Here is a 22046-nt window from a genome sequence, read left to right as displayed (position 1 = left end):
CTTCTCCCACCAGTCCTGGGATCTCCTGTAAACACCAACACACTCCCCCGAATCCCTTGTAAACACCAGCACCTTCCCCTGGATCCTCATTAAATACTGATACACGCCTGGGGAACTCCGTAATTACAAACACTCACTGAGATCCCCTTTAAGTAAAAGCACATTCCCCGAGACCCTTTGTAAATACCAACATCTTCCCCGGGATCCCTTGTAAATATCAACCTAATACCTGGCACCCCCGCCCCCCGCCCCCAGTAAATACCGACACACTCCCGGGACCCCCCGTAAATACCGACACACTCCCCAGGACCCCCATAAATACCGACACACTCCCCGGGACCCCCGTAAACACCGACACACTCCCCGGGACCCCCCATAAACACCGACACACTCCCCGGGACCCCCGTAAACACCGACACACTCCCCGGGACCCCCCGTAAATACCAACACACTCCCCGGGACCCCCGTAAATACCGACACACTCCCCGGGACCCCCATAAACACCGACACACTCCCCGGGACCCCACGTAAACACCGACACACTCCCCGGGACCCCCATAAACACCGACACACTCCCGGGACCCCCCGTAAATATTGACACACTCGTGAGACCCCCCGTAAATACCGACACACTCCCGGGACCCCCGTAAATACCGACACACTCCCCAGGACCCCCGTAAACACCGACACACTCCCCGGGACCCCCATAAACACCGACACACTCCCCGGGACCCCCATAAATACCGACACACTCCCCGGGACCCCCCGTAAACACCGACACACTCCCCGGGACCCCCATAAATACCGACACACTCCCCGGGACCCCCATTAACACCGACACACTCTCCGGGACCCCCATAAACACCGACACACTCCCCGGGACCCCCCATAAATACCGACACACTCCCTGGGACCCCCATAAATACCGACACACTCCCCAGGACCCCCATAAACACCGACACACTCCCCGGGACCCCACGTAAACACCGACACACTCCCCGGGACCCCCATAAACACCGACACACTCCCGGGACCCCCCGTAAATATTGACACACTCGTGAGACCCCCCGTAAATACCGACACACTCCCGGGACCCCCGTAAATACCGACACACTCCCCAGGACCCCCGTAAACACCGACACACTCCCCGGGACCCCCATAAACACCGACACACTCCCCGGGACCCCCATAAATACCGACACACTCCCCGGGACCCCCCGTAAACACCGACACACTCCCCGGGACCCCCATAAATACCGACACACTCCCCGGGACCCCCATAAACACCGACACACTCTCCGGGACCCCCATAAACACCGACACACTCCCCGGGACCCCCCATAAATACCGACACACTCCCTGGGACCCCCATAAATACCGACACACTCCCCGGGACCCCCATAAACACTGACACACTCTCCGGGACCCCCATAAACACCGACACACTCCCCGGGACCCCCCATAAATACCGACACACTCCCCGGGACCCCCATAAACACCGACACACTCCCCGGGACCCCCATAAATACCGACACACTCCCCGGGACCCCCGTAAACACCGACACACTCCCCGGGACCCCCCGTAAATACCGACGCACTCCCCGGAACCCCCCGTAAATACCGACACACTCCCCAGGACCCCCGTAAACACCGACACACTCCCCGGGACCCCCATAAATACCGACAGACTCCCCGGAACCCCCGTAAATACCGACACACTCCCCGGGACCCCCATAAACACCGACACACTCCCCGGGACCCCCATAAATACCGACATACTCCCTGGGACCCCCCTTAAACACCGACACACTCGTGAGACCCCCCGTAAATACCGACACACTCCCGGGACCCCCGTAAACACCGACACACTCCCCGGGACCCCCCTTAAACACCGACACACTCGTGAGACCCCCGTAAACACTGACACACTCCCCGGGACCCCCCGTAAATACCGACACACTCGTGAGACCCCCCGTAAACACCGACACACTCCCCGGGACCCCCGTAAATACCGACACACTCCCCGGGACCCCCCGTAAATATCGACATACTCGTGAGACCCCCCGTAAACACCGACACACTCCCTGGGACCCTCATAAACACCGACACACTCCCCGGGACCCCCCCGTAAACACCGACACACTCCCCGGGACCCCCCGTAAATACCGACACACTCCCCAGGACCCCCGTAAACACCGACACACTCCCGGGACCCCCCGTAAATACCGACACACTCCCCGGGACCCCCGTAAACACCGACACACTCCCCGGGACCCCCGTAAACACCGACACACTCCCCGGGACCCCCCGTAAACACCGACACACTCGTGAGACCCCCCCCCGTAAACACTGGCACACTCCCCGAGACCCCCGTAAACACCGACACACTCCCCGGGACCCCCATAAACACCGACACACTCCCCGGGACCCCCATAAATACCGACACACTCCCCGGGACCCCCATAAACACTGACACACTCTCCGGGACCCCCACAAACACCGACACACTCCCCGGGACCCCCCATAAATACCGACACACTCCCCGGGACCCCCATAAACACCGACACACTCCCCGGGACCCCCATAAATACCGACACACTCCCCGGGACCCCCGTAAACACTGACACACTCCCCGGGACCCCCCGTAAATACCGACGCACTCCCCGGGGCCCCCCGTAAATACCGACACACTCCCCAGGACCCCCGTAAACACCGACACACTCCCCGGGACCCCCATAAATACCGACATACTCCCCGGAACCCCCGTAAATACCGACACACTCCCCGGGACCCCCATAAACACCGACACACTCCCCGGGACCCCCATAAATACCGACATACTCCCTGGGACCCCCCTTAAACACCGACACACTCGTGAGACCCCCCGTAAATACCGACACACTCCCGGGACCCCCGTAAACACCGACACACTCCCCGGGACCCCCCTTAAACACCGACACACTCGTGAGACCCCCGTAAACACTGACACACTCCCCGGGACCCCCCGTAAATACCGACACACTCGTGAGACCCCCCGTAAACACCGACACACTCCCCGGGACCCCCGTAAATACCGACACACTCCCCGGGACCCCCCGTAAATATCGACATACTCGTGAGACCCCCCGTAAACACCGACACACTCCCTGGGACCCTCATAAACACCGACACACTCCCCGGGACCCCCGTAAATACCGACACACTCCCCGGGACCCCCCCGTAAACACCGACACACTCCCCGGGACCCCCCGTAAATACCGACACACTCCCCAGGACCCCCGTAAACACCGACACACTCCCGGGACCCCCCGTAAATACCGACACACTCCCCGGGACCCCCCGTAAACACCGACACACTCGTGAGACCCCCCCGTAAACACTGGCACACTCCCCGAGACCCCCGTAAACACCGACACACTCCCCGGGACCCCCATAAACACCAACACACTCCCTGGGACCCCCCGTAAATACCGACACACTCCCCGGGACCCCCGTAAATACCGACACACTCCCCGGGACCACCCGTAAACACCGACACACTCCCTGGGACCCCCCCGTAAACACCGACACACTCCCCGGGACCCCCATAAATACCGACACACTCCCCGGGACCCCCGTAAACACCGACACACTCCCCGGGACCCCCATAAACACCGACACACTCCCTGGGACCCCTGTACATACTGACACACTATCTGGGACACCCTTTAAATATCAATACGTAGCTTGGGAACCCCACCCCCCATAAATAATGACAGTCCCTTGGACCCCTGTATTTTCTGACACACTCTATGAGACCACTGTATACACCAACACACTCCCTGGGACGCCCTGTAAATACTGACACACTCCCCAATTTCTACAGGAAAACACTGTAGATCTCTACAAATCTACTCGTGTAGATACCGATAGTATTATCTTGTTTCTTACATCAGGTAACTTCGCAGTTAATGTTTACAGGGAAGTATAAGTCTGACTCCTGGAGCACGTGATGGGACAGTGTAGAGGGAGCTTCACTCTGTCTGACCCTGGGAGTATGTGATGGGATGGTGTACAGGAAGCTTCACTCTTTGTCTGACCCCAGGAGTGTGTGATGGGACGGTGTTGAGAGAGCTTTCTCTGTGTCTGACCCCAGGAGTGTGTGATGGGACGGTGTAGAGGGAGCTTCATTCTGTGTCTGACCCTGGGAGTGTGTGATGGGATGGTGTGGAGGGAGCTTCACTCTGTGCCTGACCTTGGGAGTGTGTGATGGGACAGTGTAGAGGGAGCTTCACTCTGCGTCTGACCCTTTTTTTTTTACAAAATTCTTTATTACAACTGTCGGTGCTATACAATATTTACAAAACCAGTGACTAACATATTTACTACACTACAAACAGACGATACATGTTAAACCAATATATTGCCATCCTCATCAATGATGGCATTTACACCCCGCGGAGCCCAACGGTCCCAGAACACCTCTACGGTCACCGTGGACTGTGCGTATTCCTTTTCAATGTTCACCCGGGCACGAACATACCCCCTAAACATAGCCAGGCAGTCTGCCCGGGGAGAACCTCCTGCCACCCTTTTCCAGGAGCCACGAATGGCAATTTTCGCCAGCCCCAGGAGCAAGTTGACAAGGACATCCTCATCCCTCTGTGCCCCCCTCCTTACTGGATGACCATATATGAATAGGGTGGGACTGAAATGCAACCAGAAGGCGAGAAGCAGCCCACGCAAAAACGCGAAAAGGGGCTGCAGCCTCACACGCTCCACGTACATATGGTACACGGTCTCCTCCAGCCCGCAGAAGTGACACGCGGCTGGGAGATCCGTGTACAAACTAAAGAACTTATTGCAGGGCACCGCTTTGTGCAGCACCCTCCAGCCGAGATCCCCAAGGTGCATGGGAAGGACTCCCTTGTAAAGGGACTTCCACTGGGGACCCCCCTCACCTCCAGGTGGGAAGACCGACCGCCATGGCGTGTCGGGACGGTGGACAAGGGCTAGGAAGTGGAGGGTGTGGAGCAACAGCCCATAAAGGTACCTCCTGCCTGCATCCCTGAATGGGATTGTGGGTGTTGATGAAAGACGGCTCAAGTTGTGTGGATTCGTCTCTCGGGTAAGGCTGCGGGGCCTGGGCCCGACGAGCAGCTCAGCCCGAGTCGTTCCACACACCTGAGCTGCACTGACATCCGTTGAGACAGGGCAAGGGTCGGTCAGGACCCCGCCCTCTGCCAGAGGAGGGGATTCCCGGCCTGAGGCAACCATGTTCCAGACTCTCAGTAGGTCCTGATAGAAGCCGGGCAGCCTCTGCAAAGCAGCACGGCTGACGCCCGCCGGTGGTAGCTGAATATCTTCGGCAAGACAGCAGCCCCTCCGGAGGAAGAAAGTCGCCAACACGTGCCACCTGGGAGGGTGCTCGGCGTACACGAATCTCTGCAGAGTCCTGAGGTGGAGAGCCGCCAGTCGTGTGCATACACACACCAGCGACTGTCCGCCCTCTCCTACTGGGAGACTCAGAACCGCTGCAGAGACCCAGTGTTTCCTATTACCCCAGAAGAAGTCCACTAGCTTCCTCTGCAATCTCGCGACAAAAGGGACAGGGGGGGGGCCGAGGTGACCATCCGGTACCACAACATGGAGGCCACCAGCTGGTTTATGACCACCACCCTGCCTCGATAGGAAAGCACCCTGAGAAGGCCTGACCAGCGCCCTAGCCGGGCCATGACCTTTGTCTCCAGGTCCTGCCAGTTCGCCAGCCAGGTCTCCCCAGAAGGACTCAGGTAGACTCCCAGATAGAGAAGACGTCTGGTGCTCCATTCAAAAGCTCTCATCTCCTCCGGCAGGGAGTCAAACCTGCCACTGGCCTACTAAGAGTCCGGAACATTTCGCCCAGTTGATCCTGGCGGAGGATGCCGCCGAGAAAACATTTTGGCACTCGCGCATCCTCCGCAGGTCACAGGGGTCTGTCATCATGAGGAGTACGTCATCGGCGTAGGCCGAGAGGACGACCCCCATGTCCGGTTCGCGCAGAACCAGACCTGTCAGCCCTTCGCCGAAGAAGGCCGAGGAATGGCTCGACACAGATCGCACACAGTTGACCGGACATGGGGCAGCCTTGACGCACTCCTCTTCAGAAGTGGATAGGTCCTGTCAATGATCCGTTAATCTTAACTAGGCACTCTGCGGCAGAGTACAGGAGCCGAACTCGGGCCACAAAGTGTGGTCCGAGCCCAAAAGCCTGCAGGGTGCCCACCAGGAAACTGTGGTCCACCCGGTCAAAAGCCTTCTCCTGGTCAAGAGAAAGAAACGCTGCCGGGGTCCCAGTCTCCTGGAGTAGGTGGATCAGGTCCCATACTAGGTGGACATTGTCCTGGATGGAGCGGCCCGGGACTGTGTAAGATTGGTCAGGATGGACCACCTGTCCAATTACCGAACCCAGACGGTTGGCCATTGCCCGGGCGAAGATCTTGTAGTCCACGCACAAGAGGGAGACCGGCCGCCAGTTCTTTAGCAGGCGGAGGTCTCCCTTCTTGGGCAGTAGGACCACAACAGCTCTTCGCCATGAGAGGGGCATTTCTCCGGTGGCTAGGCTCTCCCCTAGGACAAGGCTGTAATCATCCCCCAGGACATCCCAAAAAGCCTGATAAAACTCAACACTCAGTCCATCCAAACCAGGGGACTTGCCCCTTCGGAGTTGCCGAAGGGCAGTGGACAGCTCCTCCCGAGTCAGGGGGGCATCCAGACACACTGCGTCCTCTGGGCTGACCTTAGGCAAATCCTTCCAGACCTCATTACATGCCTCCGCATTTGACGGATCAGGCGAGAATAAGGACCGATAGAATGAACGGACCTCGTTGTTAATTCCATCAGGGTCCGTGATGGAGGAGCCATCGGCAGCCAGCAGCTCCACTAGCTGCTTTTGAACTCCCCGCCACCTTTCCAACAAGTAGAAGAAGGGTGAGCCACGGTCCAAATCCTGCAGCATTTGGATCCGTGACCTCACGTACGCACCTCGGGACTGCTGGAGCTGCAGGTTCCTTAGTGCGTCCTTCTTCTCCTGGTATCCTGCCACAGCTGCTGATCTCCAGCAGTCGGACCGAGGCGGGACTCCAGGTCAAGCAACGCTCTCTCAAGCCGCTCAACCTCAGAGCTCCGCCTCTTTGTCGACCCCCTAGTGTACTCCCGACATAAAAACCGGATGTGGGCTTTGCCCACATCCCACCATAGCCGTAGGGAGCAGAACTCTCTCCACCTCTCCTTCCAGGAGACCCAGAAAGCTCGGAACGAATCCCGGAATCGGCTGTCCTCCAGCAGCTGGTTGTTAAAATGCCAATACCCGGATCCCACCCGAGGGTGTAGTGGAATAAATTCCATCCACACAAGGTGATGATCCGAGCACGACACCGGCCGCATGGAGGACGCCGACACGCGGGAGACGTAGGCCCGAGAGATGTAAATGCGGTCTATCCTGGAACCTCCTTCTCTAGACCTTCTCGAGAAGGCGCTAGAGTTGGGGTGAAGATTCCGCCAGATGTCCACCAAGTCAAAGGAGCCGACTAGCTCCTTTAACTTTTTTGCCGATGCTGGGTCGCGTTGGAGGCCCGAACGGTCCTCCGCCTCGAGGGTACAATTGAAATCTCCCCCGAGGATGACGCAATCCCCAGGATCGATGGAGCTCAGCAGGGTGGACAGCTGGCAGAATAGGCGCATCTGCATCACACCGCGCCTGGGAGCATACACATTGATAAAATGCAATGGTACGCCATCCAGGGGCACAACCAGGTGGAGCAGACGGCCGGGCACAACGTCCTGGACTCTTTCAATTACTGGCTGGAAGGTCGGGGCCAACAGGATCGCCACCCCGCTAGAAATGGAGCTGAGGTGGCTCATGTAGACCCCGCCCCGCCACTCCAGGAGCCAAGCAGACTCGTCCCCAGGGATGGTATGGGTTTCCTGCAGGAAACTCACCGTGTACCGCCCATCCCTGAGGGCTGAGAGATTGTTATGCCTGCGAAGAGGACCCCTGCTGCCGTTTACATTGAGACTAGCTATGGTAAGCTTCATGGCGGGAGCACACTAGGGCTCAGCAGCTGTGCCCATTCCGGTGAGAGCGGAGGCGCCCTCCACCACACTGTCCGGAAAGAAAGCAAGGATACTTTTTGCCTTCCGGGCTCGAGCGGTACCAGCGACACCCTGTGACCCACCATCCCCCGTAGGAGCGAGGCTGCTTCTCCCTCTGATGTCCCTTACTAGGTCATCTAGGAAAGACTTTAGTTGCCGTCTGTCGTTCCCCGCCACCGCATTCCTCTTTCCCTTTCCCTTTCGTCCGAGGATGACTCGCAGGGACCTCACCAGCCTCGGCATGCTGGGCCAGCGAAGCGAGGCTAGTTGAGGCCGGTGCTTGGCACCCTCAGAGGTGAGAATAAAATGCTTAATTTCCTCTACAGGTATCAGTGGGGATTTCTCAGGAGGGGTGAGGATGTCCATTGTTTCACTATCGAAAGAGTCCCCCTCCAACCCGTCACTGCAGACAGAATCCCCATCGGCCTCCCCGCATGTTCCAAAAGATGGCTGCGCTTGTGACCCATACCGCGCAGCGGGCACCTCGCTCTTACCTGCCCGCTCCACCGTCGCATCAGCCTCATCCACATTTGCGACAGTGGAGGGACAATCCCCAGGGACTCCCTGCAAGTCATTAATTGCTGGGGTCGACGTGCACAGAATATCGCCCTCCCCAGGGGGCAGGCATAGAGGGGAACCCGGCACCTTTGGTCCAAGGGACTCACAAGCAGCCTGGTGCTGAGAATGAGAGAGCTTTGTCTCGTCTCCTCTTACATTATTCGGTACACTGGCCTCCAGAGAGGCGCTGACTTGTAGGTCCTGGGTGGAGGCCTCCAGGGCTGCCTCATTTGTGCAAACAGGGCTATCACAAGCTTTTTGCACAACCACACCATCTACCCCAGGACTGGTGGCTACATCTGGGGACTCAGGTTTAGAACCAACCCCTACCCGGATTCCCACCCCTTCCTGGGACTCCCCCGCATCTACATCCTCTGCCCTCTTGCGGGAACGTTCCCTTCTCCTCTTCACGCCGGAGGAGCACACAGGTGCAGGCTTCACCGATGGGGCGGCGCTTTCTGTTTCCATCGCCCCGTCTGCTTGCGCACCTCCCCGAGCCCCACGCTCCACTTCAGGCGAAATGGGCGTGAGCTCTGCAGCCTCAAAGGCCCGCTTCTTACTGTGTTTGGATTTCCCCTTTGCCTTCTTACTCCGCACAGACTCCACCCCGTCCCCCACCTGAACCACAGGGAGAGGAGCAGGGACCGACCCAACCGTAGGAGTAGGGACAGGGGTAGGGGTAGGGGTAGGGGCAGGGTGAGGCGCTGGGGCAGGGTCAGATGCAGGCGCAGACGCACGCGCAGGAGTAGGATAGGGGCAGAGGTAGCTGGGGCACTGGTGCCCGAAATGGGCTCCCTCAGGTTCCGGGCGGCAGGACAGTCCCTCCGAAAGTGCCCCACCTCCCTGCACGCATGGCACCGCGGTCGCTCGGAGCTCCAGTACACCTGAGAATCTACTCCCTCGTGCCGGACAGTAAACCGGCCCTCAACATCGTCCTCCCTTTCCAGCTGCATGAATACCTGACGCCGGAAAGAGATTACGGTGCGGAGGGTGCGTCTCTTAAATTTGTGTCGGATGGCAGTGATCTCCGACCTTACTTGCCCTAAACGGGCCAGTGGGGGAAGCAAGTCCTCATTTGGAATGAAAGGCTTAACATGCCCAAGCACGATACGTTGCGTGGGGGCCATCACCAGCTCCATAGGTAAAAAGATGTTGTCTACCGTGACTCCCCTGCTTAGGGCCCGGTGCACTAGCTCTTCATTCGCCAGATAAAACACCGCCTTTCCGAACTCCTTCTCGGTGGCCAGAATACCACCTTTCCCAACAAGGTCCTCCATTGCTTCCGCACACTTTTCTAGTGTCATTCCAGGGCGCAAAATACATTGCACCCCACGTTCCACCTTCACCGACCGAAACAGGGCGTTGTCCGAGGCCGGGGAGGCAGCCGCTCTTGCGTAACTCCCCGAAGGCCCGCGACTCCCTGGAGACCGGTCCGGCATGCTGGCGCTCTCTCCAGTCCGAGAATCCTACAGCAGTGCCGGTTAGAAGTCCTGGAACGAGTCGAATAACTGGCCGGGAAAGTTTGCAGTCGACAGTTCCTCGCTGGCTCGACGCCAGGAAAGGCTCCGTCGGACTTGCAGAGACCCAGCCCAGGAGAGGCCGAAACGTCCTTCCAGATGCTCCGGCACCAACACCGGACGAAAATCAGGAAAACAATGGAGGAGGAACATTGCCCCGATGTCAATGGGAGGGAACGACGGCGTTTGCCTCTGGTTTTGGAGCGAACCGGCTTCCTGGCGAGTTGCCAGCGGCCGCAGCTGGGAGCTACGCAGTTAGCAGCTGCCAGCAAACCCAGCCCAAACCGGCAGTAAAACTCCACACCGAGTTTCCACACCAGCGCCGTCACTCACTCAGTTGTCCAAGAGACTTTTAGCGCCACCTCCAAAGTATTCCACGAACTTTATCCAGTAGTTTTGCCTCGATTTCTCCCAGCTCAGTCAGCACAGCTCCTCTCTGTGTCTGACCCTGGGAGTGTGTGATGGGACAGTGTAGAGGGATCTTCACTCTGTGTCTGACTCTGGGAGTGTGTGATGGGACAGTGTAGAGGAAGCTTCACTCTGTGCCTGACCCTGGGAGTGTGTGATGGGACAGTATAGAGGGAGCTTCACTCTGTGTCTGACCGTGGGAGTGTGTGATGGGACAGTGTAGAGGGAGATTCACTCTGTGTCTGACCCCGGGAGTGTGTGATGGGACAGCGTAGAAGGAGCTTCACTCTGTGTCTGACCCCGAGTGGATGATGGGACAGTGTAGAGAAAACTTCACTCTGTGTCTGACCCCGAGTGTGTGATGGGACAGTATAGAGGGAGCTTCACTCTGTGTCTGACCGTGGGAGTGTGTGATGGGACAGCGTAGAAGGAGCTTCACTCTGTGTCTGACCCCGAGTGTGTGATGGGACAGTGTAGAGGAAGCTTCACTCTGCGTTTAACTTGTCCTGTTCCTGCCCTGTGAGCGTTGGCTTGTATGATCTAACCCTTATGAACATATGCAGTCTCTGCAGAAGGTGGGATGGGAGAGGTGAACATTGAAAGATAAATCAGCATAGACAGGAGATTATGTATAAGTCAGAGTCATACAGGCCCTTCAGCCTAACTCATCCTTGCTGGCTAAGATGCCCATTTAAATTGGTCCAATTAGCCAGCATTTAATCCACATCCCTCTCAACCTTTTCTGTCCATGTACCCGCCCTTTGTTCCTTCGACGTGGTGAACGAGTGAAGCCTGGAGAGGCTGACTCACCGGGGAAAGCACGTCTCCATCGTAGCGGCGGACAGGGTTGGGTTTCCTGCGATACGCCTGCTCCTGGTATGTCCTCCGCTGTCTCCTCTGCTTTCTCTTGGCCTCCCTCTGTCGTATTCTCATCAGCTGTACCCGCCTCTGTCTCCTGTTAATAATGACTGGTGTGTCGTGGGGTGGGACAGGAAAAGAAAGGTGTGGTGAGTTAGTGTCTGGTGCATTGCACCCATCATAGAAGTCAGTATTTAACTAGGGTCACACCCTCAGGGAGATAAATCCCACCAAAAATATGACCACGTGTTAAAGTGGGATCCCACATATTTAGAACATAGAACATTACAGCACAGGAAATGGCCTTCTAACCCTTAATGTTGTACTGAGCTTATGCGAGGAAAAAGGCCAAATACTTTGAACTGGCAACTGAAGCTGCCCAGAGCGGCTGGAAGACCAAGATTTTCCCCGTAGAAGTGGGACGCAGGGGATTCGTTGCTACATCTACGACCAGTCTACTGAAGAAGATGGGGGTGGGGGTCACTCCCTGCAACAAGTCCTTGTCAAACGCAGCAGAAGAAAGCAGCAATTGGATTTGGATTAAAAAGAAAGACAATAACTGGGCTGCAAGATGAAGACAGGAGGGTATGGAACTGGGGGGGGCGGGGGTGTATCTGGGACACCAGGTAGCACCGTTGAGGCCTCTGGAGACGTTGTGGGCTCATCAACAAAACGTCAAAGAAGGAGGGTGCCCACCTGATGACCCCGATGACGTACCTACCCTCCCTCCTTATCACCACTCCAAGCCCACTGCCAACATCGAGAGTGCCAACTTACCATAGGGATTGAAAGATCAAGTCCTGGTAGCTCTAATGATCTACTGAACTAACTAAACCAGTTATTAAGCACCTAACTAAACTGATCCCTTCTGTCTACACATCTAAATCCCTCCATAAAGATGGATCATAAACGCAAGAAATTCCGCAGATGTGGGAAATCTAAAGCAAAGCATACCAAATGCTGGAGGAATCAGCAAGTTGGGCAGCACCCATAGAAGTGGACAAACAGTTCTGGACCGAGACCCTTCTTCACGACTGGGAAGGGAGGAGGAGAAAGGAGGCAGAATAAAAAGGTGGGGGGAGGGGACAAGGATAGTGAGAAGGTGATGGGTGAAGTCAGGTGACTGGGAAAGGTAAAGGCCTAGAGAGGAGAGTGGACCAGAGGAGGAGGGGCCCCAGGGGGAAGTGATAGGCAGGTGAGAAGAGGTAAGAGGCCAGAGTGGGAAATAGAAGACAGAAAGGGAAGGGAATTTGTTTTTAAACCAGAAGGAGAAATTGATATTCATGCCATCAGGTTGGAGGCTAACAGACAGAATACAAGGTGTTGCTCCTCCACCCTGAGGGTGGCCTCATCGTGGACCGACATGACAGAATGGAAATTGGAATTGGAATTAATACGTTTGACCACTGGGAAGTTCCACTTTTGGCAGATAGAGTGGAGGTGCTCAACAAAGCAGTCCCCCAATTGAAGGCTGAATTGGGAGCGCCTGATACAACAGATGACCCAAGTAAATTCACAAGTGAAGTGTTGCCTCACCTGGAAAGACTCTTTGGTTCCTAAATGGAGGTGAGGGAGGAGGTGTATGGGCAGGTGTAGCACTTTGGCCGCTGGCAGGGATAAGTGCCGGGAGGGAGATTAGTAGGGAGGGGTGAATGGACAAGGAAATCACGGAAGGAGCAATCCCTGCAGAACGCAATGAGTGGGGGAGGGGCAAGGCAGAGAGGTAAAGTGTGTTTGGTGGTAGGATCCCTTTGAAAATGGCAGCGGCTGTGGAAAATGATATGTTGGATGTGGAGGCACATGGGGTGGTAGGTAAGGACAAGAGGAACTCTATCACTGTTAAGGCGGTGGGAAGATGGTGTGAGGGCGGATATCTTGGAAATGGAGATGCAGTTGAGGGCAGCACCGATGGAGGAGGAAGGGAAACCTCGTTCTTTGAAGGAGGAGAACATCACTGGCGTCCTGGACAGGAGAGTCCCATCCTGGGAACAAATGCAGCAAAGACGAAGGAACTGAGAAATGAGAATGGCATTTTTACAGGAGACAGGGTAGGAAGAGGTACAGTCGAGGTATACAGGGGACAGGGTAGGAAGAGGTATAGTCGAGGTATACAGGGGACAGGGTAGGAAAAGGTATAGTCGAGGTATACAGGGGACAGGGTAGGAAGAGGTATAGTCGAGGTATACAGGAGACAGGGTGGGAAGGGGTATAGTCGAGGTATACAGGGGACAAGGTAGGAAGAGGTATAGTCGAGGTATACCTGAGACAGGGTAGGAAGAGGTATAGTCGAGGTATACAGGGGACAGGGTAGGAAGAGGTATAGTCGAGGTATACAGGGGACAGGATGGGAAGAGGTATAGTCGAGGTATACAGGGGACAGAGTGGGAAGAGGTATAGTCGAGGTATACAGGGGACAGGGTAAGAAGAGGTATAGTCGATTTATACAGGGGACAGGGTAGGAAGAGGTATAGTCGAGGTATACAGGGGACAGGGTAGGAAGAGGTATAGTCGAGGTATACAGGGGACAGGGTGGGAAGAGCTATAGTCGAGGTATACAGGGGACAGGGTGGGAAGAGGTATAGTCGAGGTATACCTGAGACAGGGTGGGAAGAGGTATAGTCGAGGTATACAGGGGACAGAGTGGGAAGAGGTATAGTCGATTTATACAGGGGACAGGGTAGGAAGAGGTATAGTCGATTTATACAGGGGACAGGGTAAGAAGAGGTATAATCGAGGTATACAGGGGACAGGGTGGGAAGAGGTATAGTCGAGGTATACAGGGGACAGAGTGGGAAGGGGTATAGTCGAGGTATACCTGAGACAGGGTGGGAAGAGGTATAGTCGAGGTATACCTGAGACAGGGTAGGAAGAGGTATAGTCGAGGTATACAGGGGACAGGGTAGGAAGAGGTATAGTCGAGGTATACAGGGGACAGGGTAGGAAGAGGTATAGTCGAGGTATACAGGGGACAGGGTAGGAAGAGGTATAGTCGAGGTATACAGGGGACAGGGTGGATCAAAGGTATAGTCGAGGTATACAGGGGACAGGGTGGGAAGAGGTATAGTCGAGGTATACAGGGGACAGGGTGGGAAGAGGTATAGTCGAGGTATACAGGGGACAGGGTGGGAAGAGGTATAGTCGAGGTATACAGGGGACAGGGTGGATCAGAGGTATAGTCGAGGTATGCAGGGGACAGGGTAGGAAGAGGTATAGTCGAGGTATACAGGGGACAGGGTGGGAAGAGGTATAGTCGAGATATACAGGGGACAGGGTGGGAAGAGGTATACCGGGGACAGGGTGGGAAGAGGTATAGTCGAGGTATACAGGGGACAGGGTAGGAAGAGGTATAGTCGAGGTATACAGGGGACAGGGTGGGAAGAGGAGATCATTTGCTCGAGTGGTGTTGCAGCAAAAGTCTTGCACTGAACGTCACTAAAAACCAAGAAATAGATTGTGACTTCAGGAAAGGGAAGTCAAGGGAACACGTACCAATCTTCTTTGAGGGATCGGAAATGGAAAGGGAAAGGGTGAGCAGTTTCAAGTTCCTGGGTGTCAAGATCTCTGAGAACCTATCCTGAGCACAATATTCTGGTGCAATTACAACGAAGGCACAATGGTAGCTATATTTCATTAGGAGCTTGAGGAGAATTGGTATGTTTACCAAGGACACTTGCAAATTCCTTTAGATGTATTGTGGAGAGCATTCTAACTGATAGCATCAGTGTCTGGTATGGAGGGGCAACTGCACAGGGTTAGGAAAGGTTGCAGAAAGTTGTAAGCTGAGCCAGCTCCATCATAAGCACTACCCTCCCAAGCATCTAGGACACCTTCAAGAGCTGATGCCTTAAAAAGGTGGCGCCCATCATTAAGGAATCCCATCACCCAGAACACGCCCTCTTCTCATTGCTACCATCAAGAAGGTGGGACAGGAGCCTGAAGACACACACTTCATCATTTTAGGTACAGCTTCTTCCTCTCCACCATCAAATTTCTGATTGGACGATGAGCACTCCCTCAATATTATTTTTTGCACTACTTATTTATTTTATTTTAATATACTATATATGCTTCTTATTGTAATGTATAATTGTCATTACTGTGTATTGCAATGTACTGCTGCCGCAAAACAACAAATTTCACGATGTATGCCACTGATATTAAACATAATTCTGATTATAGTGATTTTTTTAATGTCCTGTACTGTAATGCTGCCACCAAACAATGAATTTGTACATTGTTTGTACAAGGCAGCAGTACAGTGCAAGAAGTAGAGGAGCTTCAAGTTCTGGGGTGCTGCGTGGCCTTGGTTGTGGCATGGACCAGGCCTCATGCATGCCTCGGGGTTGCCTATTGTGGCCTCCAAGGACTGAGAGGCCAGAGCTGGCTGTGTGCCGCTGGATTCCGTGCTGGATCGGAGGCTGGCCCTTTCCATCGGTGCAGTCCTCCAGTGTTCACTCAGTGGGAGACAAGCTGGACTGCGTGCACCTGTGGCTATACTGCGTGCATGCTGCAGGCTGTCCCTGCAGAAACGTGTCACCAGGACAACATCCCATGCACCATCAAACCACAAGCCATAACGCTCAGAGACTTGGGTTATATATTTTTTTTGTCACTATGTTTTTATGCTATTGTAATTACACATGCTGTATATGCTGTGTGTGACTGTTGGTTCTGTGTTCTGCACTCTAGCCCCAGTTGAATGCTATTTCATTTGGCTGTATTCATGGGTATGGTTGAATGACAGTGAATAAACACAAGAGAACGTGCAAATACTGGAAATCTAGAGCAAACCACACAAAATGCTGGAGGAACTCAGCAGGTCAGGCAGCATCTATGGAAATGAATAAACAGTTGATGTTTTGGGCCAAGACCTTTCATCAGGGCTGGGAAGGAAGGGGGAAGATGCAAGAATGAAAAAGTGGGGGACAGGAAGGAGGATTAGCTAGAAGGTGCAGGTGAGGGCAGCTGGGTGGGAAAGCTGAGACCCTACGTAAATTGGGGGACCACTTTGTCAGGCACCTCCATTCCAATCCGTCCACCAAAAGCAGAACTTCCCAGTGACCAACCATTTTCATTTCTAGCTCCATTCCTGTTCCAATTTGTTAGTCCTTGCCCCCCTCTTTTGCCTCAATGAGGTCACACTCAGCGCAGAGGAGCAACACTTCATATTCCATCTGGGTAGCCTTCTAGGCCACTACTCTGTGAGCACACAAAACTGCAGAGATTTGTGGACATGGCTCAGCACATCACAAGAATCAGCCCCCCACCCCCCCACTCCATGGACTCCATCTACCCTTCTCGCTGCCTCAGTAAAGCAGCCAACACAAACAAACCCACCCACCTGTCCGGGAAGGATGTGCTGGGCCTGGAGAGGGTCCACAGGAGGTTCACAAGAATAACAGTTGCCTGTAGGAAAGTCCACCTTGACAATGAAGGTTAGATCCGACTCAAAGAACCAAATGTTGTCCTGCTGTCGTTAAGTTCCCCTATACTATAGAGTGAAAGCCGTGATTACCCCAGACACTTTCTCTTCTCCCCTCTCCCATGAGGCAGAAGATACAAAAGCCTGAAAGTACATACTAACAGGCTCAAGGGCAGATTCTATCCCATTCGCGAGCAACAAGGTGGACTCTTGGCTTCACAATCTACTCTGTTATGATTTTGCACTTTATCGTTTCCCTGCATTGCATTTTTTAGGAAGCTTTTACACTTTATTCTGCATTCTGTTATCATTTTACTTTATCCCATCAGTACACGGTGTCATGATTTTATCTACACGAAGAGTTTTTCACTTTATTTGATATATGTGCCAATAATTAACCAATACCAAAACAATTTCATGACATACTGTATGCCAGTGATAATAAATCTAATTCTGATGCCTGGCTTAGTTGGTTTGTGTAGGTCAGTAACTCGGGTTACAGGGCCTACCTTCTGTGTGTGAGTAGCCCTCTGCCGTGACCTTGAACTGCACCAGGACGCCAAGCGCTGTCAAGACGGGCCACGTGCCCAGGATCACCCAGCTATACCAGCACATGGGCTGCAGGGGGGCCACCTTGATCCTCTCATAGATGTACTGGACCAGGAGGAAGATCTCGATGAAGTAGTCCACAGTCACGGTAATGACGGCGGAACCAAACACAGACGTGGAGAGGACTGTGAAGAACCGCTGCCACTGGAGGGTCAGCACGGCGAAGAACATCCCGGCCCCCAGCAACAGTCCGATGGGCACCCAGACTGTGCGGGGGTGGTAGAACTGCTCCAGTACCACAAGGGTTGCCACGGCGACCAGCAGGCCCAGCAGCAGTCCCACCATGAACAGGCCGACGCTCCGCACCAGCATGGTGACCAGGCCGCATAGCACGCCGATGCCCAAGCCAATTCCAACGCTGGCCTCCATACTAAGCTGGGTGTCCAGGACCCTCTCCTTGTAACACAGCATAAAGATGATGATAGAGCCGAACATCAATCCGGTGAGGAACATGATGGCCTTGAAACACCGATAGCCTTGGACAAAGAAGAGAGATGGCAACAGAGTTAGAGTGGTACAAAAGAGAAACAGGTCCACCACCACAATTGCTCCTTGCCAACCAAAACGTCCAACCCATCTGGTCCCACCTGCCAACATTTAGCCCACGTTCCTCTGTGTGCAGAGAAAAATATAAAAATGTTGCCAGCACTTAAGGACCTGAGTTATAGGGAAAGGTTGAGTAGAGTAGTACATTTTCACTTGGAATGTAGGAGAATGAGGGGAGATTTGATAGCGGTATGCAAAATTATGAGGGGTATGGACAGGGATGAAGCAAGTAGGCTTTTTCCACTGAGGTTAGGTGAGACTAGAACTAGAGGTCAGAGGTTAAGGGTGAAATATTCAAGGGGAACCTGAGGGCGAACTTCTTCACTCAGAGGGGGTGAGAGTGTGAAACGAGTTGCCAGCAGAAGTGCTGGATTCAGGTGTGATTGCAACACTTAAGATAAGTCTGGATAATTACATGGATGGGAGAGGTATGGGGAGCCATGGTCCAGGTCCGGGTTGATGGGACATGACAGAATAACAGTTTGGCATGGACTAGATGAGCCAAAGGACCTGTTTCTGTGCTGTACTGCCCTTTCACCCCAAACCTCCCTGTCAATGCATCCTTTAAATGTTGCCATTCTACCCACCTCAACCACTTCCTCTGGCAGCTCATTTCATATGCCAACCACCCTCTGGGCAAAGTCATTGCCCCCTGGGTCCCTCTTAAATCTCTCCCCTCTCCTCTTAAATCTTAGTTTTTGATCCCCTTTCCATGAGAAAAGACTGCAGTTGCCCAATCTGCCTCTCATGAGTTCATACACTCTAACATCTCCCAAAAACTCAGTCTCTCCAGTCCTGGCAGCAGTCTCGTAAATCCTCTTTGTATTCTTTCCAGCTTAACAAAGTCTTTACAACACGGTGACCAAAACTACCCATAATACTCCAGATGCAGCCTCACCAACATCTTGTACAACTGCAACGTAACACCTCAACTTCTATACTCTGTGCCTTGACTAATGAAGACCAACATGCCAAATATTTCTCCAACTACCCTATATACTTTCAGGAAACCATGGTACTTGCTCAATCCTGGTTTAGTTATGCATGTAATGTGGGAAAATGTGAAATAGTCCACTTTTGGAAGAAAAAAAAGAGAACTACATTGTCTATCTGGTGAGAGACTGCAGAGCACCAAGATACATAGAACATAGAACACAGATACAGCAGAGCACAGGCCCTTCGGCCCACAATGCTGTGCTGACCTTCTAACCTGCTCTAAGATCAATAAAACCCTTTTCTCCCACATAGGCCACAATTTCTCTTTCTTCCATGTGCCTAAGAGTCTATTAAATGCCCACAATTTATCTTCCTCTACCACACACCCACCACTCCGTGTAAAAAAAATCTACCTCTGACATCCCCCCTATACTTTACTCCAATCACCTTAAAGTTATGCTCTCATGAATTAGTCATTTCCACCCCGGGAAAGTGTCTGCCTGTTCACTCTGTCTGTGCCTCTTAACATGTTATACACCTCTATCAAGTCACCTCTCATCCTCCTCCACTGCAAGGAGAAAAGCTCTAGCTCGTTCAACCTATAAAACATGCTCTCTAATCTAGGCATCCACTCTGCACCCTCTCTAAAACTTTCACATCCTTCCTATAATGAGGTGACCAGAACTGAACACAATACTCCAAGTGTGGTCTAACCAGGGCTTTAAAGAGCTGCAATATTACTTGCGGCTCTTGAATTTAATCTCCTGACAAGCGTGTATAGTCCTTGATCCCTGGTGCCACGACACAGAGGCTCAGAGTGTTAGTCTACCCTTTAAATGGACCCACGTGTTAAAGCTGACCACAATGTTTGTTCTGCTGTTTGCTCACTCTGCTTGTGTTTACACTCTCAGTTGACATTACCACAGCTCTGCGCTGGGGCAAGAGGGGCAACCTGCTCTCAGCTCAGCTACAACCGGTGTTTCCCACCGGGAATTCGGGACCGCATTGCCGGGGTGGTTCCAATTAACAGCCGCAGCACTGACATCTGGTGTCAGTGACACCTTCTCAACCATGCACCTGCCAGGAAATGATAGCAGACACACGACAACATCCTCACTGACAAATTCCCAATCTTTGACATGAAGGATTGGATATCAGAGAAAATAATCCAGGTTTACAGCATAGAAAAAAGGCTCTTCAGCCCATTTAGTCTATCCCTACCTGAGCTTCTGCCTAGTCCCATCTCCATCCATACCCATTCCATCTATGTATCTATCCAAACTTCACTTAAAACTTAGAAACTAACCTACATCTACCACTTCCACTGGGCAGCTTGTTCCACACTTGCACCTCCCTCTGAGTGAAGAGGTTTGTCCAGCCTGCTCTCTGATCCACACAACATCCCAGTGAACCCTTTGTGCACCTTCTCCAAAGCAGTCACATCTTTCACGCACAAGGAAACGCAAATGCAGCTGAACCACACAGTTTTATGCAGCCGCACATTACACAGACAAAGAAGCTTAACTGTCTACTCAGTTCACCCTGTAGTAATCGCTCCCCAAGTTCAACCCATTTCCCTTTCCAAACTTCAAATCATGATGTTGAACCAACCTATATAAACATAGTACACAATCAAACTAACCCTTCCCTTCTTCAGAGTCCATGACCTTCGTTTTCATCATTTATCCATGTGCCTACCCAAGAGATTTTTTAAATGCCGCTAATGTACCTGTCCCTACCACCACACCTAGTGGCATGTTCCACACAGCCACCACTCTCTGTATTAAAAAACCTACCTCTGGCATCCACCCTCATACTTTCCAACACTCACCTTAAGATCACCTCCTTTTATACTCTATCTATCTATGCCTCTCGTAATCTTGTATACCTCTACTAAGTTGCCTCCCTATCCTCTGCCACTCCAAAGATAAAAGCCTTTCTCTGTCACTTCGTCCAGCTTGCTTTCTCCCTCTCCCAGTTCTGAGAGAGGGTCTTTTCCTGAAACATGAACTGTTTCTCTTTTCACAGATACTGCCCGACTTGCAAAGGAAGCACAAATTTGAATAGTGTCTCTGTCCTACAACTGTATGGTGGAATATTGCAGAGCGAACTTTACAGCATCTAACTTGACCCCGGGAGTGTTCGATGGGATGGCATGGAGGGAGCATCACTCTGTGTCTGACCACGGGAATGTGTAGAGGGAGCTTCACAGTGCCTGACTGTGGGAGTATGATGGGATGATGTTGAGGGAGCTTCACTCTGCGTCTGACCCCAGGAGTGTGTGATGGAACGGTGTAGAGGGAGCTTCACTCTGTGACTGACCCCAGGAGTGTGTGATTGGACAGTGTAGAGGGAGCATCACTCTGTGTCTGACCCCTATTTTCCTTTTGAAAATTTTTTTTTTTACAAAATTCTTTATTACAAATGTCGGTGCTATACAATATTTACAAACCCAGTGACTAACACATTTACTACACTACAAACAGACAATACATGTTAAACCAATATATTGCCATCCTCATCAATGATGGCATTTACACCCCGCGGAGCCCAACGGTCCCGGAACACCTCTACGGTCGCCGTGGACTGCGCGTATTCCTTTTCAATGTTCACCCGGGCTCGAACATACCCCCTAAACATAGCCAGGCAGTCCGCCCGGGGAGAACCTCCTGCCACCCTTTTCCAGGAGCCACGGATGGCAATTTTCGCCAGCCCCAGGAGCAAGTTGACAAGGACATCCTCATCCCTCTGTGCCCCCCTCCTTACTGGATGACCATATATGAATAGGGTGGGACTGAAATGCAACCAGAAGGCGAGAAGCAGCCCACGCAAATACGCGAAAAGGGGCTGCAGCCTCACACACTCCACGTACATATGGTACACGGTCTCCTCCAGCCCGCAGAAGTGACACGCGGCTGGGAGATCCGTGTACAAACTAAAGAACTTATTGCAGGGCACCGCTTTATGCAGCACCCTCCAGCCGAGATCCCCAAGGTGCATGGGAAGGACTCCCTTGTAGAGGGACTTCCACTGGGGACCCCCCTCACCTCCAGGTGGAAAGACCGACCGCCATGGCGTGT

The 22046-nt window shown here is 53.3% G+C and overlaps 1 protein-coding gene across 11 annotated transcripts in view; it reads right to left on the bottom strand.

The window, feature by feature from the left end:
• Nucleotides 1-22046, bottom strand: part of tmem198ab (transmembrane protein 198ab) — a 133004-nt gene that overhangs the window by 5713 nt on the left and 105245 nt on the right. For all 11 annotated transcript variants that reach the window (XM_072261015.1, XM_072261016.1, XM_072261022.1 and 8 more), the window contains 2 exons: nt 17385-17960; nt 11406-11563 (listed from right to left, as the gene is read on the bottom strand). In XM_072261015.1, coding sequence (XP_072117116.1) covers nt 11406-11563; nt 17385-17960 — 734 coding nt within the window. The remainder of the gene's footprint in view (nt 1-11405; nt 11564-17384; nt 17961-22046) is intronic.

Source organism: Mobula birostris, chromosome 6, assembly GCF_030028105.1.
Source record: "Mobula birostris isolate sMobBir1 chromosome 6, sMobBir1.hap1, whole genome shotgun sequence".
Lineage (NCBI taxonomy): Eukaryota > Metazoa > Chordata > Chondrichthyes > Myliobatiformes > Myliobatidae > Mobula > Mobula birostris.
This window is presented reverse-complemented; position numbering and strand designations above follow the sequence as displayed.